Raw genomic sequence first — 22,164 nt, 5'->3', positions numbered from 1 at the left:
AGATCGTCTTTCAAGAGAAGGCAGACATTAGAATTTTTAGGTAAAAATCTGTAACTTTTAAACATGGGTGCAATTAAATACACACACACACACACACACACACACACACACACACACACACACACACACACACACACACACACACACACAAAGAAAAGCCAACAAAAGATGAAGTTAGCTCTTGGGTGACTGGTTCTTTACAGCTGGGACCTATGTCCAGTCCATACTTCATATAAGAGCTCAGACCACAGCCAGGAATGACCACACGACAGTGACTGTACTTACCGCCAAGCGACTCAGAACTCTGGCTGGGGACGTTGTGAGGTTCCTCCTGCAGGACGTAGGTGGACGTGGAGAGGGGAGAGGAGCAGATGCTGCCGGCCGGGACGTAAGGAGGGCTGTAGGACGAGCTGTAATACTGGGAGTACTGGCTCTGTGGGAAGCCGGGGTAGGAAGGATAGTCCTGGAGAGGGAAACCCACGAGGAAGGCTGTCAGGCTGATGTGGGTAAGGGGCCTCCCGGGCTGGGTCTGTTGTGCCTGTCCCTGTCTCCCCACTATTAAAATAAAAGCTCTATGAGGCCTTTTATAAAAATAAAAGCTCTAGGGGCTCTTTATAGAATAAAAGCTCTAGGGGCTCTTTATAGAATAAAAGCTCTAGGGGCTTTCCCCAGAAGCAGACCTCCAAGACAAGGATTCAAGTGCAAGTAGCGGATTTGGGGCGTGAAGGAGAGACCAGCTGGGGAGTGGGGAAGCGAGACAGCAAAGGGGAGAAGGGAAGGCAGCCAGCACAGGGGCTTCTCCAGTGGGAACTGGAGCTGAATTCTACCAGGGAGATGCTAGGGTGGTAGAAAACACATCTCAGAAAGATCTCTCCCAAGGGGCGAGGGAGCTGGGGTATTTATATACCAAGTCCAGCCAGTCTTTGCTTGAGAGCTGCTCCCAGGGAACACTTAATTCCCTGGCACTTCCTGCCTGCTGTATACATTGATTCCAGAAAACACCCTTGGGCCCAGGGGTGCAGAGCCTGGCAGCTAGAGGTCCACAGGTGCACCCTGAGGGACATGCACATGGCCCTGACAGCATCCGTCTTGGTCACGGCTGTGCGGGGCACATATGGGCACTCAATAAATACTGGAAAAATTAGTGAACAAATGAATGAGTAATAAAGACCACATACACATACCCCGGAGACTAGGTGACATTTTAGGTTCACGGTGGGGGAGGGGGTGTTGTGCAAACAGTGGCGCCTACACAGCGTTAGGGATCCAGACTCTCCCATGAGGGAGTCCTGGAGATGAAAGCGAAGAATGCCGATCTTCTCTATCAAGCTTTGCTTAAACCGACCAGATCGTCCAGCTCCCCGACAACAGTCATTGTTTCAAATGTTCGGCCCCACCACAGAGCAGTGCTTCTCCACCCTGCAAGCAGCTCACGGAAGGTTCTTACAGGAAAGGTGCACCAATAGTGCACAGAGTTCCCGTCCACCTTTAGCGGGTTAATTCTTAATTCACTCTCTACGTGAAACCAAGAGACTCAGACTATTAGCCAGCATCCATCCATCTTCACAGTGCTGACTAAATTCAATCTAACAAGCATTTATAAAGCTCCCACTCTGTGTCGGGCACTCGACACTGGGACGCAGAGGCGAAGAAGATATAATTTCACCCTGGAGAAGCTTGGGGTCTGGTGAAAGACCACAGGTTATTGCATCCATCCATCCCAGATTCAACAGTCAATGGGTGTCTTAGACGCAGATCAAGGTGGAACATATGACGCAGCCCATGTCATCTTGGAAATCTGCCAGCAATTCCAATTTCTCTGCCTCTACACTGTATCTTTCCAATGGCTGTTGGTACAGTCTGGCCCCTGTGTTCTCCAAATCCAGGGAATCAGAGACACGGTTTCTGGTAGGGCTCATAGGTACAAGGGGGTTCTCTGCGTACCTGGACTTAAAGGGACTATTTAAGGGTGGGGAGCTCTGCCTACCTGGTGCACAGTTCCAAAGCCAGCTGCGTTGGTCAGTCCATTTGCTCCTTGATAGATCCCTGCTGTGCCTGCAGGAAGGAGGGACAGATGAGGTTTTTTACAGTCAGAGAGGGACATGGAGGAGAAAGACACAGCAGAAAGGTGGGGTCTTTGAGGTCCTCCGACAGGTTGGGATGGAACCTGTGACTCTGGCAACCTCTCTGAACCTCAGTTCTCTCAACGAATTAATGAACAACGTGAATAATATTTTAATTAATAATAAATTAATAATATTAATGAATAAAATATAAATAACACCTTCAAAGGATTCTGGTGAGAAATAAATGAGAGTGCACCCAACACAGTTTCTGGTACTCGATAATTATGTTTTAAAACTTATTTATTTAAAAAAATTGTAAATGTACATAACATGAAATTTACCCTTTTAACCATTTTTTTAAAAAATTGAAGTATAGTTAATTTACAATGTTGTGTTAGTTTTAGGTGTACACCAAAATGATTCAGTTATACATATATGTATCTATTCTTTTTCAGATTATTTTCCATTATAGCTTATTACAAGATGTTGTATATAGTTCCCTGTGCTGTACAGTAGGACCTTGCTGTTTGTCTATTTTTTATCATTTTAACCACTTTTAAGTGTATTAAGTGGCCTTAAGTACAGTGGCATTAAGTACATTCACAACGTTGTGCAACCGTCACCACCATCCATCTCTAGAACCTTTTTCATCTGGCAAAACTAGAACCACGTGCCCATTAAACAGTAAGTCCCATTTCACCCCCTCCCCTCGGCCCCTAGCAACCACCATTCTACTTTTTGTCTCTATGAATCTGGCTACCCCAGGGAACTCATATAAGTGGAGTCATACAGTATTTATCCTTTTGTGACTGGCTTATTTTACTTAGTATAATGTCTTCAAGGTTCATCCATGTTACAGCATGTGTCAGAATTTCCTTCCTTTTTAAGGCTGAATAGTATTTCATAGTGTATATATATCCCATTTTTGTTTATCCATTCATCTGCTGATGGCCACTGGTTTGCTCTTACCCTTTTGCTGTTGTGAATAATGTTGCTATGAACACAAGTATACAAATGTCTCTTTGAGACCCTGCTTTCAATTCTTTGGGGTATATACGCAGAAGTAGAATTGCTGGGTCATTTGGCAATTCTATTTTTAACTTTTTGAGGACCTGCCATACTGTTTTTCCACAGTGGTTGCATCATTTTACATTCCCACCAACAGTGAGCAAGGGTTCCAATTTCTCCACATCCTTGCCAACACTTATTTTCTGTTTTTTTTTAAATTGTAGCCATTCTAAAGAGTGTAAGGTGGTAATAATTATGTTTTGAATTAAATGAATGAGTGTAATGACTTCTCTTTGAGCTTCAGTTGTCCCACCTGTAAAATGGGGATAAAAGTGATACTACTACTACTACTACTACTAGAAGATGCTACTTAGTGAATGAATGAGTAAATGAATGAATGAGTGTGGTGTCATTTCAGGTAGGGTGGTCAGGGAAGACCTCTGAGATGACATTTGAGCTGAGCCAGGAATAAGAGGAAGCCAGTGATGGAAACATCCTGGGGGAAGAGTATTCACAGACACTGAGGTCAAAGACCCTGAGGTAGGGATTAGCTTGACAGGTTAAAGAAAGAGCAAAAGGGTCAATGGAGCAGGAGCCCGGAGAAAGAAGAGGGCGGTGACAGCAATAACAGCAGTGAGCTCGTGTGTCAGGGCTTCTCACGGGGAAAGTGAGCGGAGAAAAAGGTTAAGTAGCGTGCTCAAGGCAACAGAGATAGTGAGTGACAGCCGCTGGGGCTGGAACCTGGGCAGTCTGGCTCAAGTCTGCGTTTCCAATGTGACTCGAATGTCGTTGCTGCTTCTTTTTAGAACTGATTTTTGGGATATAATACTATACCATTATATGCTATACCATTTATATACTATACAATTCCTCCATTGTAAAAATGTCACTTTTTAAAGTAAATCGCTATAATTGTGCAGCCGTCACCACGATGCAGTTTTAGAACATTTCCATCACCCCCAAAGTTCCCTCTGCTTGTCTGCAGTCAACCCCCACTCCCATCCCCAGCCTCAGGCAGCAGTTGACCTGTTGCTTATTCTAGAGTTTGCCTTTTCTAGATATTTCTTAGAAACAGGATCATTACAACATAAATTTGTGTCTGGCCTCCTTCCCTTAGCATCACGCTTTAGAAGTTCATCCATGTTGTAATATGCGTTAGTAATGTATTCCTTTTTATTGCTGAATAGTATTCCATGCTATGGATGGACCACATCCCATTTTTGGCTATTATGGATAATGCTGCTATAATTATTTGCATACAAGTCCCGTGTGGATATATGTTTCCATTTCTCTTGGGAGGATCCCTAGGAGTAAGATTGTGGAGTCATGTGGTAAGAGTATATTTCACTTTTTAAGAAATGGTCAAACTAAAAAGAAAACCCAAAACACAAAAAAACAAAACCCAAAAAAAGCCCAAACAAACAACAAAGGGAATTCCCTGGCAGTCCAGTGGTTAGGACTCTGCACTTTCACTGCTGAGGGCCCAGGTTCAATCCCCAGTCAGGGAAATAAGATCTTACAAGCTGTGTGGCACAGCCAAAAAAAAAAAAAAAAAGAAATGACCAAACTGTCTTCCAACGTGTCAGTGCCATTCTCCATTCCTACCAGCAATGTGTGTTTTATATTCCCACCAGCAATGGAAGAGAGTTCCAGTTTTCCAGCACTTGGTATGTTCAGTCTTTGTGACTATAGCCATTCTAGTAGGTGTGCAGTGGTATCTCATTTTGGCTTTAAGTAGCGTTTCTCTAATGGCTAACCATGTTGGGCATCTTTTCATGTGTTTATCAGTCATGCATCTTCTTTGATGAAGGTCCATTCAAATCTTTTTCCCACTAAAAAAAACGTTGGGCTTGTCCTCTTAATACTGAATTGTAAGAGTTCCTTATAGGTTCTGGAAACAAGTTCTTTATCAGACATATGATTTACAAATATTATCTCCCAGTCTGTAGCTTGTCTTTTCATTTTCTTAATGGTGTCTATTGAAAAGCAAAGCAAAAGTTTTAGTTACCAATTTTTTATCATGAATCTTGCTTTTGCTGCCTAACCCAAGGTCATAAAGATTCTTTCTTCTAGAAATTTTATAGTTTTGGGTCTTACATTTAGGTCTATGATATAATGTAAGTTAATTTTTTTGTGTACAGTGTGAGGTAAGGGTCTAAATTAATCTTTTTGCATATGGCTATCCAGTTGTTCTAACACAACCGTAAAAATTTATCCTTTCCCTCACTGAATTACTTTAAAGCTTTATCAAAAATTAATTGACAATATACAGAATTGATAAACAACAAGGCTCTACTGTATAGCACAGGGAACTATATTCAACATCCTGTGATAAACCATAATGGAAAAGAATATGAAAAAGAATAGGTATATATATAACTGAGTCACTTTGCTGTACAGCAGAAATTAACACAACATTGTAAATCAACTATACTTCAATAAAATTTAAAAAATTAATTGACAATAGATGTGAGAGTTTATTTCTGGACTCTATTCTTTTCCACTGAGATATCTATCCTATACCAATTCCATCCTGTCTTTTTTATTAATTTTTATTTTATATCGGAGCACAGTTGATTAACAATGTTGTGTTACTTTCAGGTGTACAGCAAAGTGATTCAGTTATACATATACACGTATCTATTTTTTTCAAATTCTTTTCCCACTTAAGGGGGAACAGAATAATAACTTAGGTTACTACAGAATATTGAGCAGAGTTCCCTGTGCTATACAGTAGGTCCTTAATCCTGTCTTGATTCCTGTAGCTTTATAGCAAGTTTTGAAACCAGCTAGTGTAAGTTCTCTAACTTTGTTTTTCTTTTCCAAGATTGCTTTGGCTTCTCAGTATGATCTTGGCATTTACATATTAATTTTTGAATAAGCTTGTCAATTTCTCTTGGCCAGAAGAAAGTGGCACAACATGTTTCAAGCGTATCAACTCAGAATTCTATATCCTTCAGAAATGAAGGGAAATCAATATATTCTAGAATGAAGGAGATCTAAGAGAACTCGTCGCTATAGATCTACCCTGAAATAATGGATACAGGAAGTTCTTGAAAGAGATAGGAAATTTTAAAAATTAAAAAAAAAAAGGAATCTTGAAACATCAGGGAGGAAGAAAGAAAAAGAGTAAAAATACTGTATGGGTAAATAAAGTCTCTTCTCCAAGAGGTTATACCAGTAACTCAATATACTAGGTTCATAACAGTTTGCTATTAAATTTTAGGAATTACTTTTTCCAATGTGTTTTATAATTATATAAAACACTGAAATGGTTCTAAAGTCAAATTGACAAAATAAACTAACCATATCCTTATCCAGAGGTGAGGGGGATTACGTCCCAGGCACTGGGAAGGCAGTGGAGAGGTAAGCTGCCAGTAAGTGCTTTCACTGGGAGCCTGGGGGGCACAGGGAAGGATTCCGAAATGCCAGCTGGTGAGGGGTGGAGCCAGGGAAGGCTTCCTGGAGGAAATGACGTCTAAACTAATCTCTGGAGGATGAGTAGGAGTGAGCCAGGTGAAGAGAGCAAGAACCAGGAACACCGCCACACCTGGGCAGCCCCTCCTGATCTCCATTACGTGTGTAACAGAGAAGAGCAAAATCTGACTCCATGTTGGATCTGTTTCTTTTACTGTAACCTTTGCTTTTCGTTGCTTTTGTTATTATAATCTGCCTCAGGGAACCCTGCCCCTCTGCCTGAATACGAAACTAAAGGGTCTTTGTTCAGTTCATAGGGAGAGAATCTGACCCTGCCTACCTGTGAATGGCTGCAGAAAAGAAGAAATTAACACATCTCCTCGCCAATACTGGCCAAGCCAGGAGATATTTTGCAAGACTAATGGTATTTTTACTTTACTTTCTCACCTTCTCCCTGCTCTCTCTGTTCTATGAAAGAAACTGGCATCCAGACCCCAATAAGATGGTTTTTGGGGACACTAGTCTGCCATCTTCTCCGTCTGCCGGCTTTCCGAATAAAGTCGCTATTCCTTGCCTCAACACCTTGTCTCCCGATTTATTGGTCTGTCGTGTGGCCAGCAGAGTGAGCTTGGACTCAGTAACACATGGAGGCCTATCTAAGACATAGAAACCAGAGAATCTGTCCACACTAGTATGGCATGATGTGCTGGAATCCCATTCGTTCCTCAATGGCCTGTCCAGACACCACATCTGGCAGAAAGTCTAGGCCAGCCTATTCCATTCAAGGTCATTTTTGGGGTCCTGGTTACCATGGCAACTCAACCTGCTAAATCACAGGAACATGCCTGCCTTAGGAAGTCACTTCTGGATGCAGTGTTTTCTCTCCTGATTTCTCTTTTCTTTTATGGCAACCTTCTGAACAACGATATAAGGCAGGTTTGGAAATAAACAGGCCACAGTCTTGTCCCTTGGTATTCTTTCTCCAAAATGGCCTCTTTTTTGTTTTCATTTTATGACCCAGGGGCATGAGAAGAATGGACAGCTGGACAAACTGCAGTGTGCTGAGGGCAGTCCCAGAACCCCTGCAGTGAGAGAGCCCTCCCATGCCAGAAAGGACACAGAGGAAGGGGGCACGTGGTCCCAGAAATCTCGTGCCACGCATGTGGTTTGCAAATGGACCCACCTGGAGCTGCAGTGTTAAACGCTGACCTCTTGCCTCCATCTGGCTGGTGGAAGGCCTGGTGAGGGCTGGGGAAGGCAAGGACGAGATGAGGAAAACCTCCTCTCTTAAGGTGATGATGGTGGCAGCTCCTGCTAGGGGCCCCTCCAAAATCCATTCATTCCTTCTCTCTCATATTAATAGAATCTCTGCTTTCAAGCTGCACACATGGCCAGTTAGAATAAGCACTACATCTTCCAGCTTCCCTTGTGGCTGGTGTGGCTATGTGATGAGTTCTAGAGAAGGGCAGAGGGATAAGTAATGTGTGTGCAACTTCCTGGTTGTGCCCTTAAAGGGCAGAGGCAGGTTCTTCCTTTCCTGGGAATGCAGCTATCTTGGACCACAGAGCTGAGCAACTAGACATAGGAGCTTGGACCCCTGCCACCTTTGCAGACCAGAACGATCACATCAGTTTGGACTTTTAGGTGAGAAAGAAATGTCCTTCTTTCTTATTGGAGACATTGTAATTTTGTGTGTCATATCAGCTTTTTCTTTGGTTGACTGGTTTTCTTGGGTTTTAAGTAAAAATAGACTCACTGCCTGGCTCAGTAAAACAATTTTTTTTTTAGAAATATTTGTTTTTTTCATTAAAATATTTATTTATTTATTTGGCTGTGTTGGGTCTTAGTTATGGCATGCAGGATCTTTGTTGTGGCATGCGGGATCTTTGTTACGGCACACAGTCTTCTCTAGTTGTGGTGCAGGGGCTCCAGAGCGTGCGGGCTCAGCAGCTGTGGTGTGTAGGCTCTAGAGCTCAAGGGCTTAGTTGCCCCGCAGCAAGCGGGATCTTAGTTCCCCAACCAAGGATAGAACCTGCGTCCCCTGCATTGGAAGGCAGATTCTTAACCACTGGACCACTAGGGAAGTCCCTCAGTAAAACGATTTTTAAGTGGATGGTCATTCATTCATTCAACAATCATTTCCAAGTGATGTACCAAATATTACTGTGTCAGGCACTTTTCTAGTACAGTAAGCAAGGGTTGACACGTTCGGAGAGGACAGACAGAACGCCGCTGAGTGAAGAGATACACAAGGAGTTGAGATAATTCCAGACAGATCGAAACACAGCGATGCATGAGCGCAGCCTTACTGGAATGTGGACTGAGGACTGGGGCCTGCCCACAACTGGTAATTACCAGCTGGTGATGAGATAAATACAAAAATTGAGAGCCAGTGTGTAGAACTGTCTGCTGAATCTGATAATAAAAAATCAGGGCTTATAATTTGCATCTTTAAGTTCTATTGTTTCTCAATCTTTTTTTCATTATTGCCACTCCTCTTCCCCCCACCCTTTTTAGATTCCTCCAATCTCCCCTCCCTCTATAAAACTTTAATATTACAGATATACTACATATCTGTTTATATCTTATACTTTACTATGTTTATTTTAATATATATTTAATACTTAATATATATTTATATTTAAATACTTACAGATAGGTGTGCTTAACACAAAAAGAGGAAGATGTTTTTGCCGCCCTGAGAACCAATTTTTGTCCCCTTTGGGTCCTACCTTCCCCATCGAGAATGGATGTTCTAGTGATTCATTTTCATTGTGTTTTACACTAAATTAAGGAAAAAACCCTGGTCCTTCACCCCAGAGAGTATGTGAAGTACTGGGTGATACAGCACCTGGAGGTGGCCCTCTGTATCAAGTAAAGACATTCCCAGAATTGGATGCTGTTACATATAGTGACCTGTTTAATGCTGCTGTTCACCCTCCACGGTAGAAATTGTTATTCGGTTTACAGAAACTCAGTGTTGGAAGAGTTCCATGGCTTGCCCAACCACATCTGAGCTGAAAAGTGCTGCTCCTTCACATCTACTAGGTTGACCATAAAAAAACCCCCAAAACACAAAGCAGAAAAGAACAAGAGTTGGCGAGGCTGTGAAGAAGTCTGAAGCCTCGCACATTATTGGTGGGAATATAAAATGGTGAAGCCACTGTGGAAAAGTCTGAAGATGCCTCACACAGTTAAACATAGAGTTACTATATGATCCAGCAATTCCACTCCTGGGTGTGTGTCCCAAAGAACGGAAAACAGGTGTTCAAACAAAAACTTGTTCTACTTGTTCTATTCTCAATTGCCAAAAGGTGGAAACAACCCAATGTCCATCAACTGATGAAAGAATAAACAAAATGTGGCATATCTATTCAATGGAATATTATTCAGCTCTAAGAAGGAATGAAGTACACGTTAAAACATGGATGAATCTCAAAAACGTTATGCTAAGTGGAAGAAGCCATACACCAAAGGCCACATATTCTACGATCCGATTTATATGAAATGTCCAGAAGAGGCAAATCCATCGATACAGAAAGTAGATTAGTGGTTGCCAGCGGCTTGTGGGGAAGGGGGAATTGGGATGGAGAGCTTCGTGGGTATGGAGTTTCCTTTTGGGGTGAGGAAAATGTCTTGGAATTAGATAGAGGTGGTGGTTGCCCAACATTGTGAATGCACTAAACACCACTGAACTGTATGCTTTAAAATGGTCAATGGTTTAATTCTAAGTTATGTGAATAGCTCAGTTAAAAAGAAAACGAAACTGCTGCTTCTGCTACCTCCCCATATTGTCTCTACAGCCCATCTCCCAGGCAGCAGTAAAGGAAGGAAGGGTACAGAGGGGCCCAGAAACATGATGACACCCGCCTCGGCCACAGCCCTGGACACTCCCCACCTCGAGCCCTGAGAGAAGAGGTGATATCTGAGTCTCATTCCTTCCACCCACCCCGATTGCAGGGAGAAATTCTTGTCCCTACCCTCCTTGGGACCAACCTCGTGTTCCCTTTTCATGTTTCCTTTCCCTTTGTTGGCAGTATTATGGCTCCATCATAACCAGGCTGCCAAGATTCTCCGCAGAAGGTTCCTCTGAACGAAGGTCAGACAAGCTGGTCCCACCCCCCAGGCAACTCGCACCACGTTCTGAGATCATCAGACAGCTCTCGCACGCAGGGGCCGCTTACAATATGGGTGAGATCTGGGATCTTTCAAATGTTGTCAGTCCAAAAAGATCCGTCCTTCCTTTATTACAGCTGTCAAGAGGAGAACCGGGTTCCCTTAGTTACACTCTGTGTAAACCGGAAAGCGAACATGTTTAGGGTGTGATTCTTACACACGATACTGAGCCTTCTTGCTTGCCCAAGTTAACTGCATAAAAGAGCTGGTGCCTGCCTGTGATACGGGAGACCTCCCCGCAAACCTGGCACCAGATGTGCAATCCAGAGGGCACTTCGGAGTGGCCTGTGACATTCCAGAGAAGATTCTACATGGTGGATTAGGCAATCAGAAATCATATCTACAGGGATATGTTTAATGGAGAGATACAAAAGAAAATGCGGAGAGGTGTGAACTTCCTGGGTGTTTCTCCTCAACTTTCGCACTGAGAAAGCGCTCCTGAGGTGTATCTGACGTGGATGCTTTAATTTCACTCTTCCTTCCTCCACCGGGTAGCTCTCACCACGCAATCACAAGGGACAGGTGGAAAGCAAATCCGGGTTCAGAGGGGGAAGGCAAGCATGTCAGGGCCACGCTCTGATCCACTTTGGGACTTCTCCTCCCAGATGGCCACACCAGGGTCATGGACCCTGACACTGGATGCACAGCATGGGCAGAAGAAGAAGAAAGATGTAGCAGAAATGAGTTATCTCGGCTCTTCTGATCCAACGTGTAGGTTCCAGAGTCTGGGAGGATTTGACATGCAGGCTAATGCTTCTTGAACTCTCTGTAAAGGACTGGTTTTTAAAGGCCTAACCTTTGGGGGAAGAAGATGTGACAATTCATGGTGTGATTTGACAGCTCCAAAACTGCTCTACACCCTGTGCTAGGAGACGAGTCTACGATCACGTGCTTGAATGCTGGGGCAATAGCGAATCACTGTGAAAGTTTCTCACTCCAGTCCCGTATTCATGTTACTACAGGCCAGCAAGTCTGTGGACTGAGCCCACTTGGCAGGCCAACTAAGAATGAGGTTGAGGTAGGTAAGAAATAGAAGGAAAGAAGGCTTTTCTCCAGGTGTGGGGCGGAGGGGGGAAGGGGATGCAATTCTCCTGGTTAGAGAAACGGGGCAGAGCGAGAGGGAAGGGAAAAGAGTGAGTGGAGCAGGAGAATGAGGATGAGTGGGAGTCGTGGGGCAGAGGGATTCTATTCTCTGCACCCGCCTACAGATGCCGAGAAAGCAGCGACACCCCCAAATCAGAAGTGGCTGTGTGTGCTGAGTCTAAGGTTGGCAGCACTCAAAACCTTACAGGCCCAGCAGGGGAAGGAGGCCAGAGGAGTTGGTGCAGACACCATGAAAAATGGTGACTGACCTACAGTTTTGGTGTCGGGGAACAAGAGGGGGTGGTGTGGACTGTGGCAAACTGGAATATGCACAGTTTCCATCTAAGAGGGTAGCAGTTTGTGACAGACGCCATTTGGTTCCCCAGGAAGCACTCCCAATTCCTTTCTGCCTGGCAGCTTCAGGACGGCCATGAAATCTAGCTCTGGCCAAGGGGGCTTCTGGGAGAGACTTTTCTTTTGTTCCTCTGCTGGATCCTCCCCTGGATTATGTGAGGATGTAATGTCTGGAGTTACAGCAGCCATCTTGGAACAGGAGGTCACAAACATAAAAGCAAAAAGCCCACATGCTAAAACAGAAGGAGTAAAAGGATGAAAAGAACTTGGTCCTTGAAGATAAAATTGAGCTGACAAACAACCTTGGGGGTCTAGACTTGCTAAATACACAGTAAGTACCATTATGGTTTAAGCTGGTGGGAGTTGGGCTTTTTGTTCCTTGCAGCCCAAAGCATTCCTAACTGATACAATACTACTTAGCTCCAGCTGACCCCTGTCACCTAGAAATGTGAGTCGAATGTAGCCAGGGCTTCTAATTTTTCCAAACAAGTCAGAAATCTGGATTTCTATATAAAATGTCCCAATTTTTAAATATAGGCAACAAAGTAGTTGGACAAAACAAAAACAAAACAAAATAAAACAAACAAAAACATGATTGCAGGGTGGGTGAGGCCTATGGGTTTTCAGTTTGTGATCTCTGGTCTAGGAAGACAGAGCAATAAAAGATTCCTGTGCCCACGATGTGGCAAAGACACAGGGATGAAGAGCCCCAGACCCAAAAGGGCCACATGGACCAAGACAGTGGACGACCCAGCAGCAGCCTGGGCCCCAGTGATGGAAGATGGGATGGGACCCTGCTCCCACAGCACACTGGCACTAGGTAAGATTCTGGAACCATGGTCAAAATTCTGGAGAGTTTGGGGAAAGCCCTGAAACACTAAGATGAAACGTTCTTACCAGCCCAGGGGAACGGTGGCTCAAAATACAAATCCTGTTGACAGGCTGAAAATAAAGTCAGTTCTATTTTTTAAGCCCCTTAAGCTTGCAGACTGAGATCTATACCTGCTATACAAGGGACCGAGGAATTCTTTATGTCCCTGGAACCATGCCTCCACCAACGTCAGAGAACCTGTGTGGACAGCATCCTCTTTTGCCATCCTGCAAAATTGATGCGTTCATTCAAGTTCATCGCACCTTTTCCTCATGAGTGCACCCAAGATTTCTCTTTTTAAAAATTTGTTTCCGGCCACTCTCTGTCACTCCACAGGTGTGTGTTTGTGCATATCCTTTTGTTTCTGTGTTCTTGCAAAAAGCGCACTAGTGTTTTGTGGGCAGGTATAATTTCTGTAAATTCTGTGTGCTGCATTTCTCAGCTTTTTTCACCCAGCGTTAGGTTCTTACCTTTGTGACTGTGGGTACATCTTGCCTGTCGTGCTGGCAGCTGCCCAGCCCTCCCTCGTGTGCTTTCTCCATATCTCTCCTGCTCCCTCCTCCATCCGAGAGAGGACCTGGGATACCTTCATCTCCGCCCACCACAAACAAGGCTGCTGTGAACATCCTTGGACCTCTTCCCTCGTGGCCTGTGTGTGTGTTTACTCGGGGTGCATCCCCATGAGTGGGACTGCTGGGTTCCAAGGTCGAACAGAACGAGTTTCCCTAAGGGCTGAGTGAGTGCTCTCGGCGCGGCAGTGGCGTCGGGTCCCCTACCCCCGCATCCCCACCAGCAGTTGGCATCATTCCACTTGCTAATCTTTGCTGTCCTACTAGGACCAACATGTTATCTCATTTACTGTCTTTAATTCCCATTTCTCTGATTACTGGTGACTCCGCACATCCCTTCTTGCGCTCGTTGCCTTCTGGATTTCCTTTTTAAGGAGATGGTGACAGTCACCAATGAAAACCTCTCCTCCCTCTCCTGGGCCAAGCTCAGCTTTAACTTAATCTAAGCCCTTAGAAACTTCAGTTACTGTCGTTAGCAGCTGGACTAATAATAATACTGGCCTCCATTTACTGAGCACTTATGACCTTCCCCAGGGCTGGTCATTTTACAGGCATTACCTTTAAAAATTTCCATCACAACCCTAAGAAGGAGGTCCTATTAGGAAGTGACAGAGCAGGGTTCAAGCCCAGGTCAGCCTGACTCCAAAGCCCAGGCTCCCAGCCTGTGTGCAGCCCAGCCTTCCAAGCAGCTGTGGAAATCGCACAGGTCACTGCCATCCTGATTTCACTGTCACCCATAGGTCTGACATGCCATCCCAAGCAAAGGAAATCTCACGGATAATCCCAATGAACAAGCATCCCCTCATCAACATTACTTGCTTTGGAATCCATCTTACAATTTCTTTCCCTACAACGAAGGGACCTACTCGACTAGGTCCGCAGTGACACTCAAAAACAGGTACCTGTTCAGCAATTAAGTCTGACTGCTGCCACTATTCAAATAAAGTTGAAGAAAACATACCAGGGGGCTTCCCTGGTGGCACAGTGGTTGAGAGTCCGCCTGCCGATGCAGGGGACACTGGTTCGTGCCCTGGTCCGGGAAGATCCCACATGCCGTGGAGCGGCTGAGCCCGTGAGCCATGGCCGCTGAGCCTGCGCGTCCGGAGCCTGTGCTCCGCAGTGGGAGAGGCCACAACAGTGAGAGGCCCGTGTACCGCAAAAACAACAACAACAACAACAAAAACCCAAAACAAACAAAAAACATACCAGGACTGCAAGTGAAAAAGGTCTGGATATGCAATTGGGGGAGGGGGGTGATATAAAAAGTCATCAGCAGATAATGTGTAACAGAGAGGAACCACAAGTAGAGGTGAGCCCGGGGCAAAAACCCACCCACTCAAGTACCCCAGCCATGGCCCAGGTTCCAAAAAGGGACAAAGCACAGCTCTTCATAGGTCGATTTTCTGCTTCTTTTCTTTACCCAGAATCCAAAGTGGTGAAGGCAAAGACCTGACAAGCCCTGGCCCCGCCCTTTACCTACTGTGTTCACGCATCCAGGCATTCATTCATTTATTCAATAAATATTTGCTCAGTGCCTCGTATGTGCCAAGATTTCTATCTTGAGAAAGAGCTGGGTCCCGTCTTCTTGGATCTAAGAGCCTGGAAGGGGTGGACGACAACAGCAAATCCATATGTAATTGATTATTTGCCCTGGTGACTATGGAAAAGTGGTTGAAATTTCTAAGCCTCAGTTTCCTCATCTGTAAAACGGAACTGAGCATAGTTTATCTGATTTATTATGAGGATTCTGTGAGATAAGGCTTATGAAAGGCAGAGCCCAGCACGGAGTAAGTGTTCAGTAAATGGTAGCTGGGATTACTACTCTCTGCATGTTCATAATCACCGCCGGAGGTATCAACAATGCTAGTATTTCACTGATCCACCATTTAAAAAGTATTCAGGAGAATGAAAACATCCAAGGAAAGTTAAAAAAAAAACAAAACAATTTGGATAGGGCCGAACAGCAGATCCCAAATGAAAACAAAGGATTTTGGGGGGGGGGACCCAGATCGAGCTCTCAGCTCTGAGACCCACACTTGATCCATATGCCAGGAAGGAAGGCTCCCATGTCCATCTTGCTGATGCTGAGTCGGCTAGCCCATTCTGCCATCTTAAAAAATCCAAACACGCCCCCAGCGCCTGTCCTCCTGCATCTTTGCTCCACATGGAGTCCAGCCCACATCTGTGTTTAATCAAATCAGTTGCTAAATGTCACAATGGCCTCATTCACAGGTAGCATAAAGCATATTTAACTGGTAATAAAACAATCCACATTCCTGAGAATGCCATTTCAGATAGGCTGCCCTGTCACTGCGTCTCTGCCACACGAGTCAAAATAATGCCGGAGCAGGGGGCCAAGAAGGGTAATGATGCTATGAGGAGAAAGCGATCACATGCAGATCCACATGGGCCGGTGTGGGAAGATGTCCAACAGGCAGTGCTAGGTGACAAATGGCAAAAAGATGCAGAATCGTGAGGCTGTTCTGAGCACACACTAGACAAAAACGTTGATATTTGTTAATTTCAGTTACGTAGAAGACTGACAAAGCTGGAGGGCCTCTTAGAGGAGGTGGCAGTTGAGCAGAAGCTAAATGGATGAGAAAGAGCCAGCCACGTGAAGGGCTGGGGAAAGAGCACTCCGGGGTGGGGGCAACAGCAAAATGTAAAGGCCCTGAGGTGGGAAGAACAAAAAGAAAGCCAGTGTGAGTGAAATGGAGAGGATTGGGGGGCAGTCTGCACGATGAGGTCAGAAAGGGTCTTCAGGGGCTGAACCAGGCTAGGCTTGGCAGGGGGTAGTTACAGCAAGGCACTGGCATTCATTTCTGATTGCAACGGGAAACCCCAGACGGGCTTTCAAGCAGGGGAGTGGCATGATCTGGTACAACACGGGAAAGGACTGACTGTGTGACTTCTACACTCAGTGTCGTGGAAACAGATCAGGGGGTCACAATGGATCCCAAGACCAAACGCATTATTCTTACTGCCAAGTATCTCTGGAGAGATTCTTGAGAATGGCAACCCCATAAAGATCAGAGATTCTGAAACACATTATATTGTGGGAGAGAAATGGTCACAGATATCAAGTGCCTAGGGAAGGCACTAAGGTTAGACATGCCTTATATCTGCCCTGGCGGAAATTTGGCCGGAATGGAGTATGTGATCCAGCTTGGACCAATTAGTGCATCACATTCCCCTGAGCACAATGATTGCTTTAGGGGAGTGCATCTGAACTAAGCAGGTCCAAATGACAAGGAATCTCAAGATGTTGTACAGTAAAAAGGCTGGAGCTGCTGCAGCCACTTGGTCACCATGAGGGCACTTGGCATTTACATGACTGCCCTCCTCCAAAAAGAGATAACATACCCATTCTTCACTGACTAGGTATGTAAAAAATGTCTGTTGAAAGAACAGATGAATGAATCGTCATCTTTGATGCTCTCCCCCTCTCACAGATCTAAATACCAACACTAATTTCTGTGAATAGGGCCTCTAGCATACCCTGCAAGGCTATCCATTTTTCTCCATCTTCACCACCACCACCTCCATGCCTCTATCATCTCTTTGCCCAGGGTATGCGTAGTTTCTTCACTGATTTTCCTGCATCCGCCCTGACCCTGGTTCAATTCCTTATCCTCAAAGCTGCTCTTTTCCAGATCAGTACAGCATCCCTGGCTTCCCCTTGTATTTATAACCCTCCACCATGTCCACGGGCCTTCTGTGACCCGCCTCTTCTCTGACCTCACTGCGCTCCACCTTTCTGCCCTGTTGTGGGTTGAACTGTGTCCCCCGAAAAGACCGATTCAAGTCCTAGCCCCAGGACCTATGAATGTGACCTTATTTGGAAACAGGGTCTTTGCAAATGTAATCAGGCTAAGATGAGGTCATCCTGGATTAGGGTGGGCCCTGATCCAATGACTGGTGTCCTCATGAGAAGAGAGAAATTTGGACACAGACCTGCAGAGGGAAAAAGGCCCTGTGAAGACAGAGGCAGAGACTGGAGTGACGAGTCTCCAATAAACCAAGGAAGGCCAAGGACTGCTGGCCACCACCAGAAGCTGGGAGAGGGGCAAGGAACAGATTCTCCCTCAGAGCCTCCAGAAGGAACCAACCCTGCAAACACCTTGATATTGGACTTCTGGCCTCCAGAATCGTGAGGGAATAAATTTCTGTTGTTTTAAACCACCCAGTTTGTGGCACTTTGTACTGCAACCCTAGCAAACCAGGAGAGCCCCGCTTGGCCTCTCTCCAGCCACCTGGCCATCTAGAGCATCATCTTAGGATGTCTGCGTTTGCTCCTCCCTCTGCCTGGAATACCTTCTCGTAGCCCAAATGTTACTGTGCACAGGAATCACCTAGAGATCCTGTTAAAAAGTAGATTCGGCAGGTTCTGGGTGAGACCTGAGATTTCTAACTCTCTTCCAGGTGAGGCCGATGTTACCAGACCAGGGACAACAGCTGGAAGCCCTGACCCCTCCCCATGGCTGGCTGCCTCCTCAGTCAGGTGCCAGCTCTGAAATGACATTCCGTGACCACGCCAGCTAGAGCAGCCCCCACCAACCCACCACTCCAGCCACACCGTACACATCACCCTGGTTTTGGTTTTTTCTTTCAGTAGCGCCGACAGCCTCTGAAATCATCTTACGCTTTCAGACACACATTTTTTGTTTATCTCATTCCCACTTGGATGGAAGCTCCCTGAGTGCAGGGACTTTGTCTTTTATTCACTGTAATTATGCTCGGTTTCTAGAAGAGTAGGTGGTATATGACGGGCTCTCTGGAAATAATTTTTGGAAAAAAAAAAGTCTGTTTTGTTTTTGGCACTATTTTTAGCTCCTAGCACCCTACGTGACACATTACAAACATTCAATAGTTATTTATTGAATAAATTTAAAAAGTGAATAAACTGACTGATAACTTTCTGATTACTGAGCATGTACTATGTGCCAGGAACTACGCTAGGTCCCTCACTGTGACTATCCTAGTTTATCCCCCTTCTGACAAGGAGAACAGAACGTAGGCTCTATGTGACCTCTTTTCAATCATTTCACCAATGTTTACTGAGCACCTATTATATGCCAGTCTACCCTAAGCACTAAGGACACAGCAACGGACAAGATGATGGAAACCACTGCCTCCGTGGAGCTGTCCTCCTAGTGAGGAGGAGCTGAAAGTGAATAAGTATGTGAAATAATATGTTAGATGGTGACAGGAGCTAGAGACAGCCAAAGCAAGGACGGGAACTAGGGAACGCTGGGGTACAGGGTGGGTGGTCAGGGAAGGCTCCTCATTTTAGTAAAGACTTGCGGGAGGCGAGAGAGCCAAGCCCAGAGAGGTTGAGCTACTCACAGTTTATAACTCAAGAGATTATAAGTGGCACAGCTGGGACTCAAACCCAGGACTGTCTGCCTCTGGAGTCTGCTGTTCTCCACCTCAACGTTCTCTCACCTCCAACTTGCTGGAATTTCCATCACCCTAGAAGGTTCATTGATAGTTTTAGTGGGTGATTGATTCCACCTAGCTAAAAATTCCTTTTCCCCCTCTTCCTTCCAGTTGTACCTGTTACACAGGGTTCTGATTCCCCGACAGCAGACGGCCACTGCTGGGCTGTTTTGATCATGTTTTGTGATGCCAGCCGCACGCGCTGTGGCCAGGCTGCCATGGTGAAGGCCCATAGAACGCATGTTTATAAACCCCTGGCAGCCAGCGCTCAGCAAGCAGGGGGAAGTCTGCTGGAGGCCAGGGGCTCGCCCTGGGGCAAACAGAGGCCAACATCTGGTTCGTGACAGGGTGGCCATCCAAAAGCCACAGTACGGCCTCTGGTCTAAAGTTTCCTGGCAGTAAAGACAACCTTCTCCAAATTGATACTTTTTCAAATAGAGAGGTCAAGTGCTCCCCAAAACGACCTCCCACGGCAATCCTCGAACGCCTCATAAGCTCACAAATCCTACATCTGTCCGACTTGACGGGGCAAAGAGCCTCGTAAAACGGTGCATCCTTCTCAGGTACCCTTCACAGAAGTACTGGGCTTGCTTTCTCTGAATGCTCCGCTCCTCTGCTTACAAAGCTGCCTCTCTTAAGTGTTTACCGTTAGGAATAAGGTTCCTTCCGCAGACCTGTAAATTCCAAGTGGGTCCATCTAAGGTACCCCAGGAGGATGTGGGAATACCTTACGCAAAGGCCACAGCTTTCCTTAAGATGTCTCCCACTTTTAGATCAAAGCCAACTCGTCCTGGGTCCTGAGAGCCATAATTCACTCCTTGCCCTAAAACCTCACGTGGCTTTTAAAGATTTGATGGTCCGAGCAGCTGCGGACCTTGGCTTTCATCTCCGCTGGATTTATTTCCCCCTCTCTGGACAGCCATTCCCATCTTTGTAGCTTCAATTATTTCCAAAGTCCCAGAATTTGGGTATCATTCTACCCCACTCCCGCCATCACTAGTGGGTGTTTTTAAGTCTGTCTTAAAACTCAGAGGGGCGTTCACACACACAAACCGCACTCTACGTGTTAGGTCAGCCCAAGGGATGGATGAGCCCTGCTGCTGAGTCCCGCTGCATATTTTGTGTTTATTTTATATTTTCCCTTCTCTCTACACAAGGAAAGCATTTAAACCAACGGGTTATAGGTCATGGATTCTGCTGATCAAAGTTAACATCATGGGTAATAAGAAAGACTGATATCCTAGAGCCCTGATAAGATGCACTAAGGATACAACGTCACGCGTGTGGTCTCCTTGTCCCAAATGCACAACAGCAATCTAACCTTGAGAAAACATTAGACAAACCCAATTGAGGGACATTTGACAAAAATGCCTGACGGGTATTCGTCAAAGTGTCAAGGCCATGAAAGCCTGGAGGTCTGTTGAAGATTGGGGACCAGGAGAGACCAAATAACTAAATGCGATGTGGGATCCTGGAACAGAAAACGGCCGTTTGTGGAAAAACTGGTAAATTTCAAATAAGGTCGGTAGTGCACTCAAAAGCACCATGCCCCTGTTAATTTCCTGGTTTTGATCACTGAACTATGGTTCTGGAAGACTCACATTAGGGGAAGCTGGGTGAAGGGTACACGGGAACTCTCTGTCCTATTTTTGCAACTTTTCTGTAAGTCTAAAGTCACTTTAAAAGAAAAAGTTAAAAAAAGAAAAAGAACAGATTCTGACAGAGTTTGAATCTGCTACTTACTGGCTAGGTGACCCTGTGCAAATTAAGTAACTCCTCTGTGCCTCAATTTCTCCATCTGTAAAATGGGTATTGAAGATAATACCCACCTTACAGGGTCATCATGAATATTAAATGAATTAATACATGCACTGTGTTGAGAACTGGATCTGGTACAGAAATGCTGGAACAAATGTCATTCACTGTTAGTATCGTTAACCTTATCGTTCTCACTTCTGCTATTTCTCTTCTGTTGGGAGAGAATGGGGTGAAACAAGTACAGCAATTCAGTGTCCTCTGTCAGCTTATCAACCTGGACATTTCATAATATGTGCCAGGCAACTGCTGCATAATATTTTTAAAACTAACACAAGTTAGTAATTTCATATAAAAATCCAGATTTTGCACTTCTGTTTGAGCAAAAAAGTGAGGGAGGCTCTGGAAAAATGGGTCTACTTTCTGCCGTGCAGTCTCACACTACAAATGAGTAGTGTCTGCCCCTTTTAGATGGAGCATGTGTTCTCCATGGAACCACACTCCCCTCCCCTCCCTATTGCCTTCCCACCCTAAGGATAAATCCTATCATCCTTGGCTTGGTATCTTTCCTACAGTTAAAAAAAAAGTTTCTATGTATCTGTGGTTGGTTGAATAATGGCCCCCAAAGATGTCTATGTCCTAAGCCCCAGAATCTGTGAATAAGTTACTTGATGTGGCAAAAGGGACTTCTCCGATGTGATGTAGGATCTTGAGATGCAGAGATGATCCTGGATTAGTCAAGTGAGTCCAATGTAATCACAAGGGTCTTAATGAGAGGGAGGCAGGAAGGTCTGAGGGAGGAGATAAAACAATGGAAGCAGAGGTTGAAGGAATATAATTTGAAGATGGAGTAAGGAGGCACCACCCAAGGAATGTGAGCAGCCTCTAGAAGCTGGACAAGGCAACAGAATGTTTTCTCCCCTGGAGCCTCCAGGAGGATTTAAAAATTCTGACCTTCAAGACAAAAAGATAACGAATTTGTGTTGTTCTTTTTTTCTTTTTAAAATTTATTTACTTATTTTTTGGCTGCATTGGGTCTTCGCTGCTGCACGCGGGCTTTCTCTAGTTGTGGAGAGCGGGGGCTACTCTTCGTTGTGGTGCGCGGGCTTCTCATTGCGGTGGCTTCTCTTGTCGTGGAGCGTGGGCTCTAGGCACGCGGGCTTCAGTAGTTGTGGCACGCAGGCTCAGTAGCTGTGGCTTCCGGGCTCTAGAGCACAGGCTTGGTAGTTGTGGCGCATGGGCTTAGCTGCTCTGCAGCATGTGGGATCTTCCCGGACCAGGGATCGAACCCGTGTCCCCTGCATTGGCAGGAGGATTTTTAACCACTGAGCCACCAGGGAAGTCCCTGTGTTGTTTAAGCCACTAAATTTGTGGTAATTTGTTGTAGCACCAATGGGACACTAACATAGTACTCGTGTCTCTAACA

General features: G+C 45.3%; 1 protein-coding gene across 1 annotated transcript in view; it reads right to left on the bottom strand.

Annotated features, from left to right (window-relative positions):
* Nucleotides 1–22,164, bottom strand: part of EYA2 (EYA transcriptional coactivator and phosphatase 2) — a 254,983-nt gene that overhangs the window by 89,541 nt on the left and 143,278 nt on the right. Inside the window, exons 6-7 of the mRNA XM_082671667.1 lie at nucleotides 1,988–2,055; nucleotides 286–463 (exon numbers count right to left, since the gene is read on the bottom strand). Coding sequence (XP_082527793.1) covers nucleotides 286–463; nucleotides 1,988–2,055 — 246 coding nt within the window. The remainder of the gene's footprint in view (nucleotides 1–285; nucleotides 464–1,987; nucleotides 2,056–22,164) is intronic.

Source organism: Grampus griseus, assembly GCF_964374135.1.
Source record: "Grampus griseus genome assembly, chromosome: 14".
NCBI classification, from domain to species: Eukaryota; Metazoa; Chordata; class Mammalia; order Artiodactyla; family Delphinidae; genus Grampus; species Grampus griseus.
Note: the sequence above shows the minus strand (reverse complement) of the source record. Positions and strands in the feature narration are given on the sequence as shown.